The 22777-nt window shown below is 35.4% G+C and overlaps 1 protein-coding gene across 2 annotated transcripts in view; it reads right to left on the bottom strand.

Moving 5' to 3' along the window:
- The window catches only part of slc26a5 (solute carrier family 26 member 5), a 100302-nt gene extending 79925 nt beyond the window's left edge, over positions 1 to 20377 (bottom strand). For both annotated transcript variants that reach the window (XM_051923748.1, XM_051923751.1), the window contains exons 1-4: positions 20219 to 20377; positions 13138 to 13372; positions 8651 to 8790; positions 6725 to 6835 (exon numbers count right to left, since the gene is read on the bottom strand). In XM_051923748.1, the coding sequence (XP_051779708.1) occupies positions 6725 to 6835; positions 8651 to 8790; positions 13138 to 13289 (403 nt within the window). In that variant the 5' untranslated portion in view covers positions 13290 to 13372; positions 20219 to 20377. The remainder of the gene's footprint in view (positions 1 to 6724; positions 6836 to 8650; positions 8791 to 13137; positions 13373 to 20218) is intronic.
- Between the last annotated feature and the right edge of the window lie 2400 nt (positions 20378 to 22777).

The following is a 22777-nucleotide window of genomic DNA, read 5'->3' as shown; positions in this document are numbered from 1 at the left end:
ATGGTAAGTACTGAAATAGCAATGTAACCAAGAGTTCTGGCTACTGAACTGGAATTAAGGCCCCATACACACTAATACATTTTTGTTTAAAGCTATCTCTGTTTTTGCCTTTCAGCCACACTACTCTAATCTACCTATGAAAATTAAAGCTTCTCTCCAAAGCTGTGTATCTCAGAAAACATCAGCGAGGCAGTCTAGTGTGGACGGGCAAAAGTGCAAACTTCTGAGAACGCCAAATGCATTGCACTCTGGTTGTTTCATGCTTATTACGTGGCTCTTCCCCAATTGGATCCTGCTCATTTACAACATCTCATTCCCCGACTGGACTCACTCCCTTCATGGAGGAAACATTTACATTTGCATTACATTTACTTATTTGGCAGAGACCTTTATCCAAAGAAACTTACAACATTTGAGATATAATTGGTTACATTTCGTTTGTTTTTCCAATTGGAACACTGGTGGGTGAAGTGACTTGCTCAGGGTCACACAGTGTCAGTGGTGGGATTTGAACCCACAACCTCAGAGTTTGAGGTTCAAAGCCTTAACCAACATAGTGGGCATGGAACAGTTGCTTTCCATGACACTTGTTGCATTGCTCACCTGGATGCTTCTAAAGTGGGTTTTATGTGATTTTTAGAAATCATGGTCAAGTGAATATTCACACTGCATTATATATTACCAGTCATATATGTGCTCAAAATGCAAAAGCACGTTTTTTCTGAATGACAAGCCATTATGTTGGTGCTCAGAATATACATGTATGATTTACAGTCTGGTCAGTGCACAATGAATTTCAGGAAATTTGATCCGAAATCAGGAAATAGCTTGTAAGACTGCTTACACTAAAAAAAACAGACACCTGAAATTTCTGACAGGGCAAAAATCCTTCTGGCCATGGGATAGCCTATTAGTGATGTGCATTCAGGCTTAAAATCTTGAAGATTAAATTAAAGCCTTCTCAGAAAATGCAAATTGAGTTTAAAACAGGGATTTAAGGGTCATTTATTATTTAGTAAGGTTATGTTAAATTGATAGAAGTATTTTCTTAGTTATGCTAAAATGTTTGCCTATACAGTATATTAATGTATAGTCTATGGGAGATTCTATTATAACCCCTACAAGCTAAATTGAAATGGAATATTCTAATTATTTATTGTCCCTCCAACTACAGATTAGTCTCAGTCTGTGATCTGCCTTGCCGTTGATAAGGCATGGAGGGTAAACAGTTTTCAAAACGTATTGTATCATATTGAAAATATTGAACGTTTCTTACTTATAGAATGTACTGACTGTATTAAGTAAAGCATATGTAAGTTTTCCATTCAGAAATAACACAACCTTTAAGTACAGAAAGTAACTGAAGTTTAACAAGAAAAAAAAACTTAAGTTAGTAGAAGAAATATTTTTTCATTTTTCTCCTTTTATATGTAATAACTTTTTGTGTTAACTGTTTTGTTTTGAGTTTTCACTAAACCAGTTTAAAATGAACTTCATTGAACTGAGAAATTTCCTATTGCTACACGTTTGAGTCATGCTGCATCCTACCCTGCCATCTCAGTAGCTGCCTGATTTTAAGAACCTGGGAAAGACACTATTACAAGGCCCCCTACCAAAAAAAAAAGTCATATTGTATGCTGGGTATAAACCATTTATTTTTCTAATATGAGTTTCTGATTGTTTTAGTATGAACAAAAATACTTTTGTAAACATGTGAAAATGCTAGTGAGGACAAAGATCATCTCTCTATTATAAAAATAAATCTTTGGGAGGGAGACTAGGGAGACAAGACGTGATCTTCTCGGAAGACAATTTGAAGTCCCGCGAGAGACACATTAACTTGCTGCCAGCTCTTATAACGACGACAAGCGACAAGCAAAACACGCAGCTCGCCAGCAGCAGAAACCCAGCAGATGATCCGACCACTTCTCCTTGCATGCGTTCAGCCAACCTAACCCCCCCCAATTCACAACACGAGTGGCAGAGATGCAAAGTGGCAAAAGGACAGCGGCTGTACAGGCTTTAAAATGATCAACGGGCAGCGCAACAGCAGCAGAAAGACAGCCAATAATTCCACGGCATCACCTTACCATGTGTTCAGCCGCACCCCCTTCACAATGCGAGCAGCGTTGTAAGTCCTGCGAAAAAGAGATTTAACCACGCTTGGGGCCGGAAATATAGGACAAGTATTGTTTTTACAACGTCACACGAGACAAGGCAGTGAAACATTATTTAAAACAAGTCCATGGACATCTAACCTAGCAGTTGTTGGATTGCTTTTGGCAGACATGCTTTATGTGCTCCCAGCTCTTAAAACAACGGCACGCGACAAGCAAAACATGCAGCTCACCAGCAGCAAAAAGCCAGCAGATGATCCGACCGCTTCCACTTAGCGTGCGTTCAGCCACCTTATCTCCTCCCCCCCCCCCCCCAGCCCCAAACCCCCCTCCGCCCCAAACCCCACTCTCCCCTTTCACAATGCAAGTGGCAGAGACATGAAGTGGCAAAAGGACAGCTGCTGTACAGGCTTTGAAATGATCGGGCAGCGAGACAACCAGAACAGGCAGCTCGCCAGCAGCAGAAACACAGCAGATGATCCGACGGCATCTACTTAGTGTGTGTTCAGCCGCACACCCTTCACAATGTGAGCAGCGTTATATGTCCTGCGAGAAAGAGATGTAACCACGCCCGGGGCTGGAAATACAGGACAAGTATTGTTTTTACAAAAGTTTTAAAGTAAAAGTGAAAGTAATGCATATGTAATGATTCTCATGAAATTAACAATCTCTTTAAATGGTATATCTGGTAAACCAAACCCGGGGGTGGGTGAGTGAAGCAAGCAGGGGGCAGAGCCCCCTAGTTTTTGTTTAAAACTAAAAACTTAGTAGTGTAGATGTGTTCTGTATTTCTGTTTGTCAATACTGGCTGTGACCATATGGGGACATTCTGTAGTAGTCCCTGAACCCAGAACAGACATCAGTGCAGATCAGATTAGTCAGGAAGAGTAATAACAAGAAAAATAATAAAAAAAAGGGATATGAAAAAATGAAGTATCAAATTAACAAAAAACTATACCCCCACTGGGTCGTTCCATATTTGTCTGACGTCAGTTTTATTCAATATAATCAACACTCGTCTTCCTACCTCTTTGTGTACCTGTTCCCAAAAATACTAGCCTCGTCGTACACCACAACAGGTGAGCCCTCAACTCAGTGTTCCACTCTAACTACAAAGCTCATCTGACTGATGAGTTGGAGACCCATTCAATTTTTTTTTCTGAGAGTACTTCTGGGTTTACTCCAGCTCATCATAAAGTAATTTAGATCACGTTTTTTTCTCACATATACCCTGCCAAACGTCACAGTACACAGACATTTCTGTAGGAATATAAATACTACTGCAGGGAAATTATGTTGCCTACTAGCAGTAATGGGAGGAATTAGATACCTCTAGAGCTTCTCTCCAGCCAGAAACATGCCTGTATGTGTACTACCATACACTCCCACCATCTACTTATTTTCCTCATATGGAAATATGGGAAGGCAGATAGTACAGTCAGTTCAGGAATAACAGAAAATGCAACAGTTCAAGATTTCAAATTCATGAGAGTGGCAAAACATGAGAAACACTGGAATAGCAAGAAGGCTATCATCAAAAGGACTCTAATATCTGACAGGTTTACTAAAGTAAATTTGAATTGTGAATTTCCCATTGGGATTAATAAAGTATCTATCTATCTATCTATCTATCTATCTATCTATCTATAGGGCAGACCATAATAATATTCTGGGTTATTGGAAGCTACAGTTTGTATGTCAGTTGTTAGGATCAGAACACAAGCCAGCTAAGTAAAGTCAATTGAAAGATGAGGAGTTCATTGCCTTTCAACCCAATGTAATGTTTAAAAACTTAATACCTTAAGATTAAAGAAAAGGGAACTGCAGTAGTCCAGCTCAAGACTTGACTTGAGCATTCATAGTTTTCATACTCTCTCTGTACGTTTAGCATTCATTTGCTCAGAGGTTGATGTGCTTGCTGCTTCCTGAGCAGCTCTTCTTTTCTCTACCGCAGCGGCCTGCTTCTTTTCTTTTTTTGTTGGCATCTTTTCACGTTAAAACTGTGTACCAAATTTCATGTCAATAGGTCAAACGGTTTGCGAGCTACAGGTGATTTAATATCCTGGACAGACAAACGAACAGCCATGGTAGCGTATTATATATGAAGATTCACACACAAATGCCATTAACAGAAGCAGCAAGTTGTAGAATTGCCCACATACATCAAGGAGTGATCTACATACAGAACTGGGCCTCATCAGCATAGCAATGGAACATGAGGCCATGCTGGCAAATTATGTAACATTATTATACACGCTGAACAGATCCGACCGAAGTACAGAGCCTTAATGAAAGCCAACTTTCAACCAAATAGTAGCTTGAAAGGAATACAAACTACTGGAATGTTGAAATCAGTTCAAGCAGGACTAGCATTAAAACAATACATCCTTTTGTCACATAATGACATACTAGTCAATGGAGTTGAATGTTTCTCTTTTTTTTTTTTTTGCGGTCTAGCAGCATAAAATGAATGGATGTACACTTTAACATAACCAAATAAACTTTTTTGTTTCTTTGATCTTAGCTATAGTTCAGCAAACAAGTCTCAAGAGACTTAATACACTGCTAAATTTTTAATTATGCAATGAAAAAAGAAGTGAAGTGGACAGATAATGCACATTGGCCATTTGCAAGACAAATACCTGAATAAAAAAAACCTGACAGACAACGCACTCTTTTGTAAAGTAGGAACATTTAATTTTTGTGTACAGCCCAACATCTTAAGTTTATATTATGTGACATCCTTTACGATACAATAAACAGGTGGCATGCTTCAAGATATAATAATCGACTGCTAGTAGTATGTTTAATATCTCAAATCTGCCACACTTGCACAAAACCACCTTCAGCCTAATCATGGTGCTTAATGTGCTGCTTTTACTGCTGTGGGTACACCTACATTTTCAAAAATGTAATATTTCATGTTATCAGCTGTTACTTTGTAATTTGTTCATCAAATGAGAATTTAAAATGATTAAATTTATGCTCCAACACAAACTGGTTTTGGCTGAACAGGACATGAACTTCTTTTATTTATAGATGATGGTCAAAAATTAAAGAGAAAGCAGGAGATACCTTTGGAAGCTTGTCCACTTAAATGGAAGATCAGTTCAAATTCTATAATGGGGAAAAGTTCATACCATTTTTATATTTACTTATCAAAATTAAAAGGTAAACTCAATTTTTACCATTCCCTGTTCTAAAGTTAAATTGTCACCTACAGTACATTTGCAGTAAAACGGTATATAAAATTTCACTGCTCAATACAAGTAGTACTTTCATTTCCCTTTATCAAGTTTCAGTGCACTTCTGCTACAGTAACTTTGCATTGAACACAAGCAAAATATAATGGTTTTGTTTTCAAAGCACTTATAGATTGTTTTCAGTTTACACATCAGGCAGGGGCATGTTTGAATTCTCTAAGATTAACAAAATGATTATAAATATTTCAGAGAAAGGGGCAGACATGGAATTACATTGTAAGTAGAAACATTTAGGTTACTTCAATTGGAGGAAACAAGTTGTTTACAACAACATGAACCATTATTGCATATAGACTATACTGTATTATCTGTCCACTGCACTGTAATAAAATGTTATAAGGAGGGAGTCAAGCTAAAGTTAAAAAATGGGATTTATCAGAAAATGGAATAAACCTTAACAACACTGTTATTGTCATTTCTCATTGTAGTCTCCACCCTTCTCAATGCACTTGCGCAACCTGCCTGGAAGTGCCTGGATTCCAGCAGAATAAAAGGTTTTGTCTTGTCCTCGCAACCACGTTGTCAACTGTCTTGAATCAATGACCACCCAGATGTTTTTTTAACGGTCCAAAAAGGTGGAAATCACACTGTGCCTAATCTGGCAAATAAGGAGGATGTGGCAATACCTCAAACTTCAGTTTCTCCAGACAAGCCTTGGTGTTCTTAGTGTGTAGACAGGCAGGCATTGTCTTGCAGCAAAAGGACTCCTTGACACAGCAGGCCACTTGCACTAGTGACTGTAGTACCCCTCAGCATGTACAGTAGTGTTCGATTATAACTCAGGTGCATGAGTGGTTGCGAGTATAGTCGAATTTAATATGATGCCCTTTTTTGCAAAATATTTTTATGCATAGATTTACATCATATAAAAAATGTGTAATGTAGATATAATCAATACTTTGAGTTGTATGCAGAATAGATAGATAGATAGATAGATAGATAGATAGATAGATAGATAGATAGATAGATAGATAGATTTGGAATGTTTTATAAAACTGACCAGTCTTTACTCAGACATATCTCTATCCAAAACATATGGTACACCCATTTAATATTAATGAAAATGCAAAACTACACTTACTAATCTTTAAGATGAAACTGTACAATAAATGTGTAAGGTTAAAGACTGCTAGACTTAAATATACTTAAATATACTTTTCCTTTAACCTCTTATTTTTCCTGCAGATTCAGGATCATTTTCTCACTGTAACAAAGCAATATTGACACCACTTTTCAATACAGCCAAAAAAACATTAAATTCCCGAAGTCTCCCTATGAAAAGCATTTTTAAATTTTCTCCTGCAACTACACTGCATATTATGTAAAATTAAATATGATAAATACCAATAGAAATGTGTCTTGAAGTTCCAAAGAAAGTGTAGAGAAAGACCGGATAAAATGATGAATAAAGACCATAAACTGGTGGCACAGCCGCCAGCATTGCATATGCCAGACCTAGAGAAAGGGAGAGAAATTAGTTAGCTTCATTATTGCAGTGCATATACTTTCAAAAAAAAACATATTTTTCCAAAACATTTCAATTTTAAAATACAACTACACCGTATATTATTCAATGTGGGTGTAGGAGTTTGGCATTTGTTATGAAGATCATTTAAGGAAAGCTTGAAGAAAAGAATAACATATACTGTATATGTTTTCAAGGATGTAGTATCAAAGGTCCGTGCGAGAAGGATTAAAAAGGTGCACAATGAGTGAGTCACCATCAAAGATGAAAAGTATAAACCAGACAGGAGGAGAGAAATGTGCCTCAAAAACAATAACCGAATCTGAGAATCAGGCTTTACAGGAACACACTAGAGAAAGGGAGCGCCACTGAGGACACATGTGAATACAGAGGAAAGGCATGAGGTATCGTGGCATACAGTTGTATTATCATATACACACACATATACATACACACACACCTGCAGTATATGTATGTAGTCACTGCTGTGCAGCAAAATCTACTTAATCAATTTCAATTAAAAATAACAGAATTACTGTTGCTGTGTCAAGTTTCATTTGCATAGAGGGACTATTTTTTGAGTCATCATTTCCAAAACCTCACATCCTTACAAATAACCACACACACCCAGCCATAGCTCCAAAAGTGGTGAAGTTGTTTTCAAGTATGCCTAAAACATGTCAATCAGTTGCAAATTCCAAGTCTAATTTTGACCCCATCTGAATACTTTCCCGATTTATACAATATATGTGGAGAAAATAATAAAAGGTAAACACATTAAATTAAAGACAATCACAGGGCAAAGTTATGTACACACCCTTACTCAGAATTGATTAGCCAATCAATTAACGAATCAGCTTCACAGAAATCTTAATGCACCTATTTGTAGATCCAGGCAAAACAAACATTTTAGGCAAACCCAAACTTAGCAAAAACGTCCATTGAAAATAAACTCGCTTGCATATAGACTGAAAATTATTCTAAATTAAGTCAGTTTTACTACCCTTGGTCTAATGGAAAATATTTAACGTTCAAAACAGAGGTTGGCATTTTTTGCTCAAAAAGACTATTCAGCTAGTATGTATCCCAAATGTAATCTATAATTGCACACACATTAAATGCAAAAACTGAGCTTTCATCACAATATTACTTGAGTAAAATGAAACAAATAATACAATGTGACGAGAAAACATGCAACTAACATTTTCTAATGCATGAACATGTACTTTTTACATAGTTCTCCAAGCATTACATGGCATTGAGAGCCACATAGGTCAATCACGTATACACAGAATAATAAACCCGACCTTAATATTTTTAAAATAACAAGATTATTTCAAAATCTTAATAGAGTTCACAAATCTATCTGTTCTCGAATGTAAAATCCACCTTTTTTACTCTAAATATAATATTTTTCATGTAGACACTAGCTTTTATTACTTTTGTGAAAATGGTTAATTTAAAATAATCTTTCCAAAATAGTCCTGTCTATTACATTCATCACCTGACATCTCCTTGCTAGTACAACTTGAGACATTGCTGGGGACTTCAATGTGCATCTGCCTGAAGATCATATCAACCCTTTAGAAACTAATTTTTACTCTGCAAAACTCAGCATATTTACCAGGAGAGCCATTGCAAATGTAAAATTTTATGAAGGCTGCTATACTGAGAAACAATCAGATTCTTGAAACTTAACCAAAAGTATTAAACGTATTACATAATCAGAAAGGAGACAAATGTGAAAAGTAATAAAAGAATGAATTAAATCTTTTTTACCGAAGGAAACAAAGAGTTTTACTAACCTTGAGGGAGCTGCATTACTCCAGTGCTTATTCCAGAAATGACATCTCCCAATAAATATTTTTTTATTGGATAAGAAGGCAGCCATGTCAGAATGGGAATGAAACTAAAAACAATTGATTTTAATCTTTTGGAAGAACAGCTAAAATAAAAAAAGACAGAAAATATTAAAGAGACAATTGATTGTCATCCTTCCTTTTTATAGCATGAGGTATAAGCATTTTAGATATAGTAAACAATTGACAACATTATGAATGGGTATATGAAGAGTAATTTTCAAATAAACGAGTAAAAAACAAGGACTAAGTTGCAATTAAAACGAAAAACTTCCCTATTTTAATATTGAGGTCTTTTAACATTATGCCTTCCCTTAGGTTGCCAGGGAGGAAAGGGAAAGAATAAAGTGAATACAGTGATTAGAGTGTAAAGCAAAGGGTAGTAAGGGTAATAAGTGTTACAGGAAAAACAACAGGCAGTGAAGCCAATACTAGAGAGAGAGAGATAAGTGTGCAATAGAAGGAAACTTGTAATGTTCCCCCAGGATAACAGACAATGCCTTACTCTTCATTAAGAGGGAGAAAGAATGGGTTAAATACAAAGGTAACCCTTGGACCAGGTTCACAAAAAAAGGGTCATACAGCCATTTTAAAGGTAAAGATTGCCAGCTGACTAGTTGCTTGACGGCAGTGAACAGTTCCCAAACCGAAAGTCAGTGACTGTGTTTCCCAATTAACACAGGAAATCCAAAAGCTTTCAAAAGTTAGTGTGCCAGTTAGGGTAACAAAAAGTTCATGGATGCATTCCAGCTTCCTACAACAGAGATATCAAGGGCTGTTCCAGGCCTTTATATCACCAGTGTCCCCTGAAAAGCATTTAAAGTCACCTCACTACTAAATGTCCACCATTGTCTTAAATGTCACTGGTCTACAGTTGTAAAAAATGTAATTAAAAACTCACTGAGAGTGTAACACACAAGTGGCGACAAAAAGGATTGCTTTTGCAGCAGGCAAGTCACTATGGTAGACTGGGGATCAACACCTGAGTAGGTAGGCTCACAGAAGATGCAAGGATGTCATTTTACTTTGCTTACTTATATATTCTCTCTGTATTAATCCTGCCTGTATGCTTTATACAATAAAAGTTTATTTTTAAATGTCTGTAATTCCTGCAATTATTTTGTCTGCGATTGTTACATATGAAAAGTGTTCATCCTTTCAAAATGTAGTGAAAAAAATGTAAATATGAAGTGTTATTGAAACAGGTTCATGAACAAAATACACAAACGGCTTTTAAAAAGTAGTTGTCCAATTTATGAACTGCTAGTTAGACAGGTGCTGTTAAACAGAATAAATGTTTTTAAAAACTATAAATGGCAAATACATTTCCCACAACCACTTGATGCAAATTTTGTTTTGAACAAACAAGTTTAAGAGGAAGTCAAATTATGCATTTATACATAGATGATGGCCATGTTATGCAAACTATTTCACTCCTTTTCTGTTTACCTTAAATTTTAGCTGGCTAATGTGGTGCATGATCCTTAATAGTTTATTTTGAAATCTACATTTGCCATTGTTTATACATAAAATACACAAATGGCTTTTAAAAAGTAGTTGTCCAATTTATGAACTGCTAGTTAGACAGGTGCTGTTAAACAGAATAAATGTTTTTAAAAACTATAAATGGCAAATACATTTCCCACAACCACTTGATGCAAATTTTGTTTTGAACAAACAAGTTTAAGAGGAAGTCAAATTATGCATTTATACATAGATGATGGCCATGTTATGCAAACTATTTCACTCCTTTTCTGTTTACCTTAAATTTTAGCTGGCTAATGTGGTGCATGATCCTTAATAGTTTATTTTGAAATCTACATTTGCCATTGTTTATACATCCTTTTGATCCTCTTAGCAATCACACAGTGACAGGAACACACCCTGGTTGAGAAGCCAGTCCATCCAAGTGTAAAAAGTCACACACTAAAAGGGAAATTTAAGCTGTGAACTTACTACACAAGGGGCTTTGGACTATTTAAAGAAGCAACTTTTCTGATAATGAAGAAAACCATACAATGCATGGTGCATTGCTGTTCTTACATTTATTGTATTTACAATTGAGAGAAACAACCAGCATGTTGGCAAGGTTATATAAATAAAGGTTAAATCTTCAACTTCCGTAATTAAAAAACTAACAGTGATTCCCTTCTTAGATAAAAATAGACAAATTAACCGAAGGTTTGAGTTACAATATAAACTTAAAGCTTTGAAGGAAGTTTATATTTCCATTTCATGTCTTGATGATGGAATTAAAACAAATTTATTTTATCACAAATAAAGATCTTTAGACTTTGTTTTAAAATTCAGAAACTGGTTTAGCAACAATTACCACAGCAAACGTTTTTCAAAGATTTATTGATTATTTGTTTAGGTTAATTATAAAGCACAAATTTTAATAAAAATATTAAGGAAACATACCATAACCATATTTTTTTTATAATGATCAAACCTGACTGTCACAGTCTTTGACCAAACAATTGCAATATGTTGTTACCAACCTCTGTTCCATCAATCAAAAAGTGGAACAAAGTTTAAATTTCAATGGTGCATATGTGCTGAACAATTTAGTTCCTGCTCTGCAGTTCTCAGCTCTACTGTTTATTCGCCTGTGAAACAAAGGATGACGCACTGGGATGGGTGAACACACATTTCAAAAATTAAAAAGAGAGAAAGGTTTATTAGAGGTCCTCATAAAAGAGGTAAACAACTATAAATGTGTTTTTTTTTGTTTGTTTTCAGTAGATGCTTATTAAATTAAAAAAAAAATCAAAGCAACTGCAGTATTTATTGGCTATTGGGTAGGAAACAATTTGCCAAATAAAATGAAAACATTTACAGTATTCCAAAGGGAACTTATGACAGATGCCATACTGTGCTATTGCCAAAATTACTGGCATCAAATAAACATCTTCCTCATTTCAAAAACAAATATAAAGACACTATGGGGAATAACAAAGTTTGCACACAAGACATCACATTATAGATTGGCCTGTGCATCCATATTTCTACACATATAAAAAAAATAATGTATAGACTGTACAAGGGATCAGCATGACCAGAAGCAGCTGGTCAGTTCAAAATCCAAGAGTTATACATTTCTAATAATGGGGCTGCATGTAGACATCAATGAAAATACTAAGCAGACCTAAAAATAAAGCTTAATTTGTAATAGTTATTGCATTACTTAAATTAAAAAAAAAAACTTTATTAAACTGCTAACAATTAATATGTTTATATACAATCTGTAAATTACAGTATTTTATTGACTGGTTTGACCAAGTAAGAGTGAAAGTGTTCAGTGATGAACTCATGACAAGTCTAGGGTCCATTACCCCCTTTCACCCAGCTGGGATATCCTTCAGTTCCCTATTATCCCGAAAAACCAGAATAAATTACTTTGGCAAGTAAATGGTTAAGAATATTATGAAAAACACCATTTTTGACAATAGTTGATAGCTCACTCAAGTAAACACAATGGAATTTTGTTGTTAAGAAAGAAACACAAAAAAAAAGTTGCTCTGACTGGTCAACTTCTGCCTAATGCTAAGTATTTTGCATCCTTCATATGTAGAAATGTTCTATCTGCATTTGTTATTTGGTATACTGTATTAACCCCCAAGGAGATATTGTCTTTTGGCATGACCTTTCAAGGCCAGAGCACAGGATCAGCCATTGTACAGTGCCCCTGAATAATTTTCAAGTTAAGTGCCTTGCTCAATGGTCCAGCAGAGTAGGATCCGTTCTGGTTCATATCCACTTTTACAGTATATTTCATCTCTTTTACTTAAAATGCCATTTTCCACTCCAACTTTCAGACCTCCCAACCAAATAAAACTGGAATGTATAAGTGACTAAAACATAAATAGGCTATAAACACTTAAGTTTTTAAGGCTTCAGTTAGGTCCCTCACAGGGCCACAAAGTTTTGAGAATTTCCTCATTTACCCTGCCAGTATGCTCTGATATTCCTTAAGAACGACAGTATGTAACAAACATTTCTAATTAACTGACTTAGTTTTCAGATATTCTGGTTTACATTATGTTTAAAATAACATACATAGTATTTCATTGGGCTACATAATAAAAATGTATTTAATAAATTATATTATCATTTCAGATACTTCATCAGCAAGGCTACTATTGCTTTTGAAGAACACCTAAGAAAAAAAGCAAAATAATCTGTAACCAGCTTGAGGAATTCACAGCGTTTACTAAGGCACAGTATAAACTGTCTAACAGAAACATTTTTACAATTTAGTTACACACAAATTGGAAATACCATTTAAATTTGACAAGTCATTTTTTATGCAAGAAACTTAACATTTACTTCACAAGTAAAGAAAAATATCAATCTTTAAATATGTAACTCTGTTTACAACTAGGAAGGGCTATGAAAAAAATTAAACAGAAAACATTATTTTGGGGACCTACCAAAGGTGTTTAAGTAAAACTTGTCTTAGTGATTTTGGTTTCTTCGACTTTTTTTGAAGCAGATGGGTTTCAATGTAATCTTCATTGTATACAGGCCGTTCCACATGATACATTAATGTTCTTGAAACATTATCCACTTCTGTGTGTTCCATATTAAAAATATTCTGTACATTTCATAAATGTACTCAGGACGGTCAAAAAAACAATGCACCTTTTCAGGTTTCAACCATAGACTCTATATGAAAAAACAGACAAATTATTAACATACATTAATAAATTCCTGGTAATAAATGTTAAAACATAATACATATAAAGAAATAAACTGATATCCAAATATACATTATTGTTAAATACTAAATTGAAGACACTTTAGCAAGAAATTCCTGCTTCTGAGTATTACGCAATTCCTGAGGCATGTTGCAGTGCATAATCTGTGAAATCATAATGACTCGACATATTTTCTTTCAGCCAAAGGGTGTAACTTTTTATCCATTCCTTGCTCAGTGAAACTACAATTGATATAGGTTTTCATAATAACCAAATTCTAAAAAATCCCAGCGCAAAATTCATACAACATATTACACAGGATGCGTTATCTGGCACACATGGAAACAGTCAGGTGTCATATGTAAAAAAAAAACTGACCTTACATCAGAGTATGAGAAGTGTCACGTACCTATGCAAGCACAGCAAATTTGTATACAAATTCTTTATACATAAGTCATAATAACAAGAAGGACAAAGGACATTTTATGCAGATGCAGAAAAAAATATAAACTACTGCTACACCAAGAGAAAGGCTTTAAGTAGAATTGAGAGTGTGCTATGAAAATATATATTGATTGGGAGTGGGAGTTACTAAGGTAAGAAACATGGCAACTTTTTAAACTAAATGGTTAAACACAACTTAAACTATTGCATTCTCCAGTACTCAGTTATCCTTATAGTTATCCCATGTTTAATAATTCTGGCATGATTTCCCACCTTTTTTCAAGTGTTTCTCTTCTGTCCACTTCAATAGTACAAAGTGGCTAATACCATTTTTCTACTAACACCAAGAGCCCAAACCCAGGCATGCTGTCAGGCTCAAGGTGTGGTTTAAGCATGAGTGCTACAGGAGATGTTCTACATACAATAATTACGTCTGTATCAATTGCTCATTTTGCAGAATTTGTATACTTAAGTTTTACAAACTGTTGTTTAATGATTCAGAAAATTTCTGAGACTTTAAGCTTCCGAGATAATTAAACAGTTCCATTAGGCTCAAGCTTCAATAAACATTTGACCTTATTGTGAACATGTTAAAGTATTTAACATTTTATTATTTATTATTTGTTATATTTATTAATTTACACTTTACAGAAACAACCAAGTTATATATTTAGTAAAGAGTCTAAGAAAAAAATAATGCTTCAAGTTTACATTTGCCAAATACATGAGACCACAGGCTGATATAAAGAAGTGACAATAATGTCAATATTGTATCATTGACAGTGTTCTTTGGTCAGCACGGGTTCTTGTTACTTAGCAAGAATCAAGCAAGCAATTAAATTTTGCTTGCAAATTAAGGACCTCAATGAAAAAAGGCTTGGGTAAATAAATTAAGAATCTGGTTTAAATTACAGTGGAGGTGACTTTAATGATCTGTAAACCAACTCTAGAAGATGAACCTTCTTCTAAAACATCAAAGGCTGTAAATTTTTTTTAAGGAATATTTCTAACAAAGTAGCATACTTTGAAGAATACTTGAACAGAAAGGAGACAAATGAAATTAAAGAATCACATTATATTCAGAAAACAACAGTTTCTCAGAATAATAGATAACCAGATAAACAAGAATTTGGTAGGTACCTTAGGTCACTTTCTGAGAAGAGTATGACAAAATTCTGAAGAAATATCTTTGTTGTGATGATAGGGTAGAATTATACATTGGAGAACATTAGGGAAACGCTGATTAAAGGTTTATAATAAAAGGCATGATTTCTTCACTTGAAGTCAATGTGCAGTCATATGGGAGTAATAAGGTAGCCAAAATGGTTTTTTTTTCTAATACTTAAAAGGAGAAAACATTAGAGACAGATTAAATAAGCAGCCACACCACATACACTTGTGAACAGGTCATCCACCTTAAGCTAAGCATGTTCAGGCCCAGCCAGTACTTGGACAGGAGACCAATCAGGAAAAGTTTGGTTGCTGCTGGAAGGGTGTTGGGTAGGCCAGCAGGGGGCATTTACACTGAGATCTGAATGTAGGGACATTTTGCTATAAAAAAGGCAAAGTCCTTCAGAAGACATAGAAAATCAAGGTCCTAACGGTTTGTATTTATTAAAGATCCCTGGGCATCCTTTGTAAATAGTAGGGTGTATCCCAATGTCACAGATAAATTTCCAACCATGGCCTGGTCATTCTGACCCCCCTAATCATCTCCTGTCTCTAATTGGATAACTACCTCTCACCCCTTCACCACTGAACAGCTAATGTGTGGTGAGCACACCATTGCAAAATGAAGGCTGTTGCATCACCCAGGTGGATGCTGCACATTAGTGGTGGATGAAGTGGCTCTCCTCTCACTGTGTAAAGAAGCACTTTCAGTAGTGAGAAAAGTGCTACATAAATATAAAGAATTATTATTATTTCCAGGCCAAACCTTAAATTTAGCATTTAAAAATATATATTCTGTATTAAAAGACTATATTAATTATTTTCTAAAATTATACACAATCTATACTCAAGGAAATCATACTAGTTTTAGGATGGTTGTGGTAGTTACACATTTTATTGACAGTACTTTGCACATGTGACCTTATCCCATGCATAACCAAACACAGTTTTAAAAAAAAAAAAGAAAATATATAAAGTAGTGCTGATCTTTTTTTTTTTTATTTGGCTTCCTAACAAAAACTTAAAACGTTTTGACTCAAGGATCCTAGAAATGTTTTTGTTGCCTCTGGCTGAAAGACACAACATGTAGAAAGATCAGACAAAAAAAAAAACTGCTGCCAATACTGTAAAAAAATAAATAAAATAAAAAAATCACAAGAGAGCACACTATCAGAAGACACAAAAGTTCATTTTAAACATGTTTCATTTTAACATGTGATAAGACAACAGAAAATTCAAACTAGGAAGACAGCACAAGGATTATTTATGTCAACACTGTGCCTTGTAAACAGAAAACTTTGCATAGAAGGAGTCACACACAAAAAATACAAATTGGTGCAAATTAATTCTCATGCATTCTCTAAATCATTTTATCCACTTTACAATTACAAAAAGCATAAAAAAAATAAATAAATAAAAGAGGCGTACTATTAGCCATGCTGTTCACTCACAGCACTACACCTCAGCACACTTCACTGAGGATAACTATAAAATCTCATTGCAACTACTCTCTTAATCAGGAGATTGTTGAGATTTCTTGTTTACTGTTTTTTTTCAGAGTGGATCTAGTTTGGCCTTGTGTTTACAAATGACAACAGCATCCATCCCAAAGCTGACATGCTTACATTCATGTGTATTTCCACCAATAGTAAGAACTCTAAAGAAGCTTTTAGTTGTACACTGTAACTCAAACATAAATGATAAACATTTGCAATATGAAACAAAAAAGGCAAAAGAAAAATAAAACGGTGTCAATTGCTTTTATTTTTTTTTCATTATATCTCTCTCGTACTTATGTCAGTTTGCTTCTACATTCTTTGATATTCAAGTACATGCTGATCTTCTTCATAGGCTTATACTTGCAAATTAATTTGAACACTGTCAATTACTGTTTGTACTTGGTCTGTGATGCAATGCACTAGTAACTAATTTCTTCGATAAATAAATAAATAATGGCCAAAACAAAAACAAGTGAAGTCAGTAATTTAAAACTGTGCTAGTAGCATCGATGTTTAGTCTTGAGTTTTATTATATGCATGATGACATGAGCTGCAACCATTTAGTGATTTTTGATTTACTTGGGATCTAATGGCAGTGGAAGTTTAAATGCACTGTATGACTTTGAGCAAGTTACTGCTGTACCAGTAGTCCTATTGCAGAAGTATGATAACATCTAAACTTAAAATGTACAAGGAGGATACAATTTTACTTGGATAAAACTTTTATGAAATGTCAGGAACCATAAATGAAAGGTATTTAGAATCACAAGGTGTATCAGCTTCCTAATTTAAATGTGCTTTTAAAACAAAAAATATATGTTCTAACCTTCATATGACATAGCTGATGGGATAAAATTTAAACACTGATGAGCATATTAGAACACCTGCTTACTACTAATAATATTGATTCATTTTCCAGCTCTGTTATTTCACTAAAGACACAAGAGGACCACAACCTGTATTAAAAATAAGGTAGGAACCAAACCTGGATGGTGTGCCAGGTCATTGCAGCACACACATCAACTAATTCAAAGATGCTAATCTGTCTAACCATAAGGAGAAACTGAACCACCCACAGATAAAATTCAGAAAGACACAGAAACAATAAGTATACTCCAAACAGTCAATGCCTGGGCCAGGGCAGGATTAAAACTCCATGGGCCCCAGTGTGTCAAAGCTCAAAAGACCCATACTCAACTCACCTCACTAGCTCCATTATGTTTCTTCCAGCGGGCACACACACCCAAAAATTCTGAACATCATCATTTGTGTATTGCAATGAATTTAACAAATTAATTGATAACATGTCTTCAGGAAATCAACTTTCTTCTGATATCACAGATAACTAACATCGATTCAAAGTTTTTAAAAGGAATATGCCACTTTGTGGCAAAAAGATGATATGTAATGAAAAGATGATATGTAATGGACTATTCTGAGGCCAAATATAACAAAAGACTGAAAGAAGGATGCTTTGTTCAGGTTTGTCCACTTTTGCGAGCAAGGGCACAGGGTGTGCACCCAGTCACCTAGATAGTACTGGTAGATCCAGCCATGGCCTGGGCTTAGAAATGAACCCAGAATTCTGTGAGGTAGTACTTAAGTCTATAACCCCCATTGCAACTACCAGTAGAATGAAAACGATCAAGCATGTCTTTTCAAAACAGTAAGTTCAAGTAAATTAACAAAAAAGCTCAAGCAATAAGCAAATCCGGAGTACCCAATACTGACCAGATCAGGGGTACATTGTTCTAAAACCGGAAGTCATCCATTTCAGCAGCAGTAACCTCTCCCCTGAAAAGCAAAGCTGAGCAGAGCTTTTGTTTACTGTTTTTATGGAGACTGGACTGGCTCCAGCAAGTTGCAAACAACAAATGAAAAGGCAGGCATGGAAAAGGAGTGTGCACTGAGGTTTTCAGAAATTTGGTTTTGTTCTGAGATGATCACAAAATAAATGCACACTAACTTATGTGACCTCATTGAAATACTGTAAACCTATTTGACATCACAGAAATAAAATGTTTTCTGTTAACATATTCAATCTTGGAAGCAAGACAGTCAGTCTCTCTTGAGCAGGGCTGATCACTCATCAAGTAAGAATATTATCAATAATGAATGACACCTGATTAAAGTTTGTCTGGTGATGTTAAGAGTAAAAGGAGGACATTTTTAACAAAGGAAAACCAATACAGAGGTTTGCCAAAACTTTCCATCTGTCCATATATTTTGCGTAAGCCAGTTTAAGAAGCATCTTGGACAAAAGCCACAATAAAACTATTGACTTTCATCACACCAAAGAGTATCTATGCCCTGTCACTACAACAGGCTGGACTGGGGAAACCGTATAAGAAAGGGCAGAGCAGATTCTTTTTTCCTTACGAGCTTGCACTTCTTTAATGTGGGTTGTGACCTCTTTCACAACTCTGTGATGGCCAATGCGATTTTCTGTGTTGTGGTGTGCTGAACCAGTATCAACACTTTATGAGAGGCCCACACTGAATCAACAAGCTAATTAAAAGGGACTCACTCTACACCCCCTGGAAGTAGTAGCAAAAGAGAGAATTGAAACAAAACTGAGTGCAGTTATGAACAATGCTGCACATCCTACCTCTGACACACCAACACAGCACTTTCAGCCAAACAATTACTCAGCAGAAGTGTGTCATTCATACTACCAGCAAAATGCCTACATAATGCCTTACTGCCACCGCCAAGGCAATATATAGCAAATGAGGGGGTGAGGTTGCAAGGGGGAGGGTGGATCAATAAGGTGGGGTACGGAGGGTGTTGGTCATAAAGTCTTTTTTTATTATTTAGGCATCTGTCTTTTTAAGCCTGCATATGCGGGGTTTATGTCCAAATGTCTGTTAATGGCGTTTTCATTTGTGAGCAGTTAATCAGTCGGCTCTCTGACACTTTTTAAACTTGCACTGTATATCTTTATTAAATAAAGTTTCTATTAAAAAAAACAATTTCCAACTGGGGACAAATAAAGTTCTGTCTATCTGTTCACAAGGAAATGCTGATCATACAGGACCAACTACCCAGCACTTTGGTATGTAGTAGAGGAAAACCCTGCGAAAACATCGGGAAGCCTAAGCAAATATCCACAGCTAGCAGCAGTTTTCTATATTCGGCTAAACACGTTAGTAGGTGCCTATATACGAAAATTATCTGCCATAATCTACTAAAAATCGCTGTATATATCTAAGAAAGACAGCTTTGATTGTTAGGCATATGGACCGATCAGTGTTTGCTATAGCTTAGTGAAGTCGCTGTAACCGATCATGATGACTTGTTGAACGAGGAAACATTTCGGTAAACGAGACACACAGACGAAGAAATAAAAGTCTAACAGAGAATTGAGGTATGTATTTTTTCAGTACACGTTTACTCCATTATATTATAATAAATCATTATATTCCCCATAGCCTAGCCAATACGATTTCCACACTTAGTCCTTAATCTACATATAAAAATAATCAATTAGACTTGTATAGGGAACAAGGTAAAATGACTGAAGATACTTACAGTACACACATTAGGAAAGTCAACGTGATGCGAATACTGAAGCCATGTACATTAACGTATATGACAACGGTAATACTTTACATCGTACTCAGTTTCATGAAGTCTATCAGTAAAGCACTCCCAATGATACAGAGAGAACTGTCCTATGAATAATGAAGGTACCGTCTTACCTCTTGGATTGCATCCTTCTGTTTGTATAAATGCCAAAACAATTAAATTTCCCTGCATACTACCTCACTAGTTACAGTTTAACACTGAAATGCCCTTTAAATATGCCTGTGATAAAATCTTTCAACGGGAAGGCAGTCACACTAAGAGACCGTTTCGTCATTCACTGGTAGTGACTTGTGGGTAATATAGTCCTTTTCGCTATCTGTTCGATTGGTAGCCCTAAGTTGGCTTTACACTGCACTTCTTTGAAATAACTACAAGTTCCAAGAGGCAGTTGTCTTGTTATTTGGAGGGCCTGCCTGATTGCTTTACATACGGGTCAGTACAAACAGTAAGTCTTCACACTTTTGTAGCACTCCTCATTTGAATGGTGCGTGACAATGGACTGGGTAGTTTCGATAGTTTTACAGCCCATGTTTTCTATACGAAAACGAATTCTGTGCTTTTAAAACGTTAGATAAAAAATATTGTGAAACTACTGAAAGCAATCCGAGATTTTATGTATCATTAATGGGATACAAGCGGTTTATTCAGATCGATGCACATGTACATGAGCGTGCTAATGGGCTGCGTGGTTTCTAAACGAATGAATGTAATGTTTAAGAAACGATTTATCATTTTTACCGAACGGTCACCTTTCTGCAGTTTTGTACAAACGGCAAAAAATGGATACGCTTGACAAAAATTAATTGTTTTAGCCATGTGGATGTGGCATGGCGCTCAGCGATTTAGCTTTGAGTGTTTGCCACTTGCCTGTTGAATTCGTGGCCATTTATTGCGAGATAGCACGTAAGTTGTCTTTAAAAATGAGTTTTTTTTTCACGTGTGCCATTTAGGGATAGCTGTGCAACAACAAATTAAGATTAAATAATTTTTAAGAATATTAATTTTGGAAGGCTTAAATTCATACTATAAAACAGTTGTGCATTAGTCTATTTTCCAGGGTCATTTCTCCAATAGAGTGGCATACCAGCACAGTAGTTAGACCTACTGCTTCACTGATCTAGCTTGTGTGGATTTTTGTAAGTCAGCATATTCTCTCCTTGTTTGCGTGATTTTACCTTCTGTCGTACTCGTTACCTTTTCACATCCCCTAGGTATGCAGATCAGGTTAACTGGCAACTTTAAATTGGTTACCGTCAGGGTGTTTGCATTAATAGGTTGAACTAGGACTGTTTCTCAGCCCAATGTGGCTGAGAGAGGCTCTGCACAGCCCACCAGCCCCAATCCCCAGCGGGGCCTTCCATGAACTGTATTGAGCGATTTTTCAGAAAGTTATGTTATTTTCTCTAATACCCTTAACATTCAAATCTTTGAATCAATGCTGAAGTAAAAGGGGAAAATCTGTGTGCACACAGGGAGAACATGAAAACTCTTTACAGACCCTGACCTAGCCTCAGAGTCAGATCTGATGCCTGGAGCAATTAGGTAGTAGTATTTATTAATTTACAATTAATTATGCACTTAAGAAATTATTAGGTGTGCTACCAGTCTAAGCTGGATTGAAATCTAAAGAAAACATTCAATGTATGAATATTTAAGAGTAATCCCCCAATAGAAAAATTAAACACCCCAAAATCTCAAAAATGCTTTGACAAATTTGATTTAAATTTGGTGATGTTGTACAAAAAAGTAAATACTTTTGTATTTTTTTACATTTTAATATTTGTTAATAATAGTGTAGTGAGTTGGACATTCTAATGCCCTACGCCTTCTGTTTCACTATACTGCTCACATAAAGAAATGGGGTGTGTTGGTTTCTGCAAATGGAGCAATCTGCAGATGCAAAGTGAAAGGAGTGCAAAGTTCGCCCAAGCCCAAAGAAAACATGTTTAGCAAGGGCTTTCCAGGCACTTTGTGTGAGCATAGTCAATTTCACACAATTTATTCAGTAAGAAAGGTATTTAATATACATTACCCTCACCCCTTTCATCTTATCTGCAACCTTCTGCAAATTCCAAAGTGGTTACTACAGTTCCAATCAGCCACAGTGCTGCTCCGGACAATTTCATCTGCACTAGCAACGTTTAAATAAAAGACAAACATGGCATGTTATGAATGCTAACAACTTGTGTGTTGTTTCTCTCTGACACATTGGGATAACAATTTCATTGTCTGGCCTGATTACAGCATTTACCTTATAGCAGTGCTTCTCATCCTTTCTGGCCTTGAGACCCAGTTTTACCGATGAACCTTCCTTAGTGGGTCTGAAGGAGTCCCTTTGGGCAAATGGAAAAAAGTATCAAAAAGCATTATCACTTCAGATATCTAGTAGTATTTTGAAGAAATTAAGATTTCATTTTGACATGTTTTTCTATCATGTATATAATGGAACTGTAATCCACTTTTAGAAATGTAAGTTAAAGAAATGGCAAGTTATATTTTTTATACTTCTACCTTTATAAGTAAAAGTTCATTAAAATCAACAGAGGTATGTAACACTTTATTTGGAATTACAGCTTTGTTTAGTTCAGAGAAAAACCTGTACTTATCACTAATCTTTTGATTTTAATAAGCAAATATTACCTCATTATTTAAGAATTAAAAACCTTCAATTA

The sequence above is a fragment of the Erpetoichthys calabaricus genome, chromosome 1 (assembly GCF_900747795.2).
Source record: "Erpetoichthys calabaricus chromosome 1, fErpCal1.3, whole genome shotgun sequence".
In the NCBI taxonomy this organism is placed as follows: Eukaryota; Metazoa; Chordata; class Cladistia; order Polypteriformes; family Polypteridae; genus Erpetoichthys; species Erpetoichthys calabaricus.
This window is presented reverse-complemented; position numbering and strand designations above follow the sequence as displayed.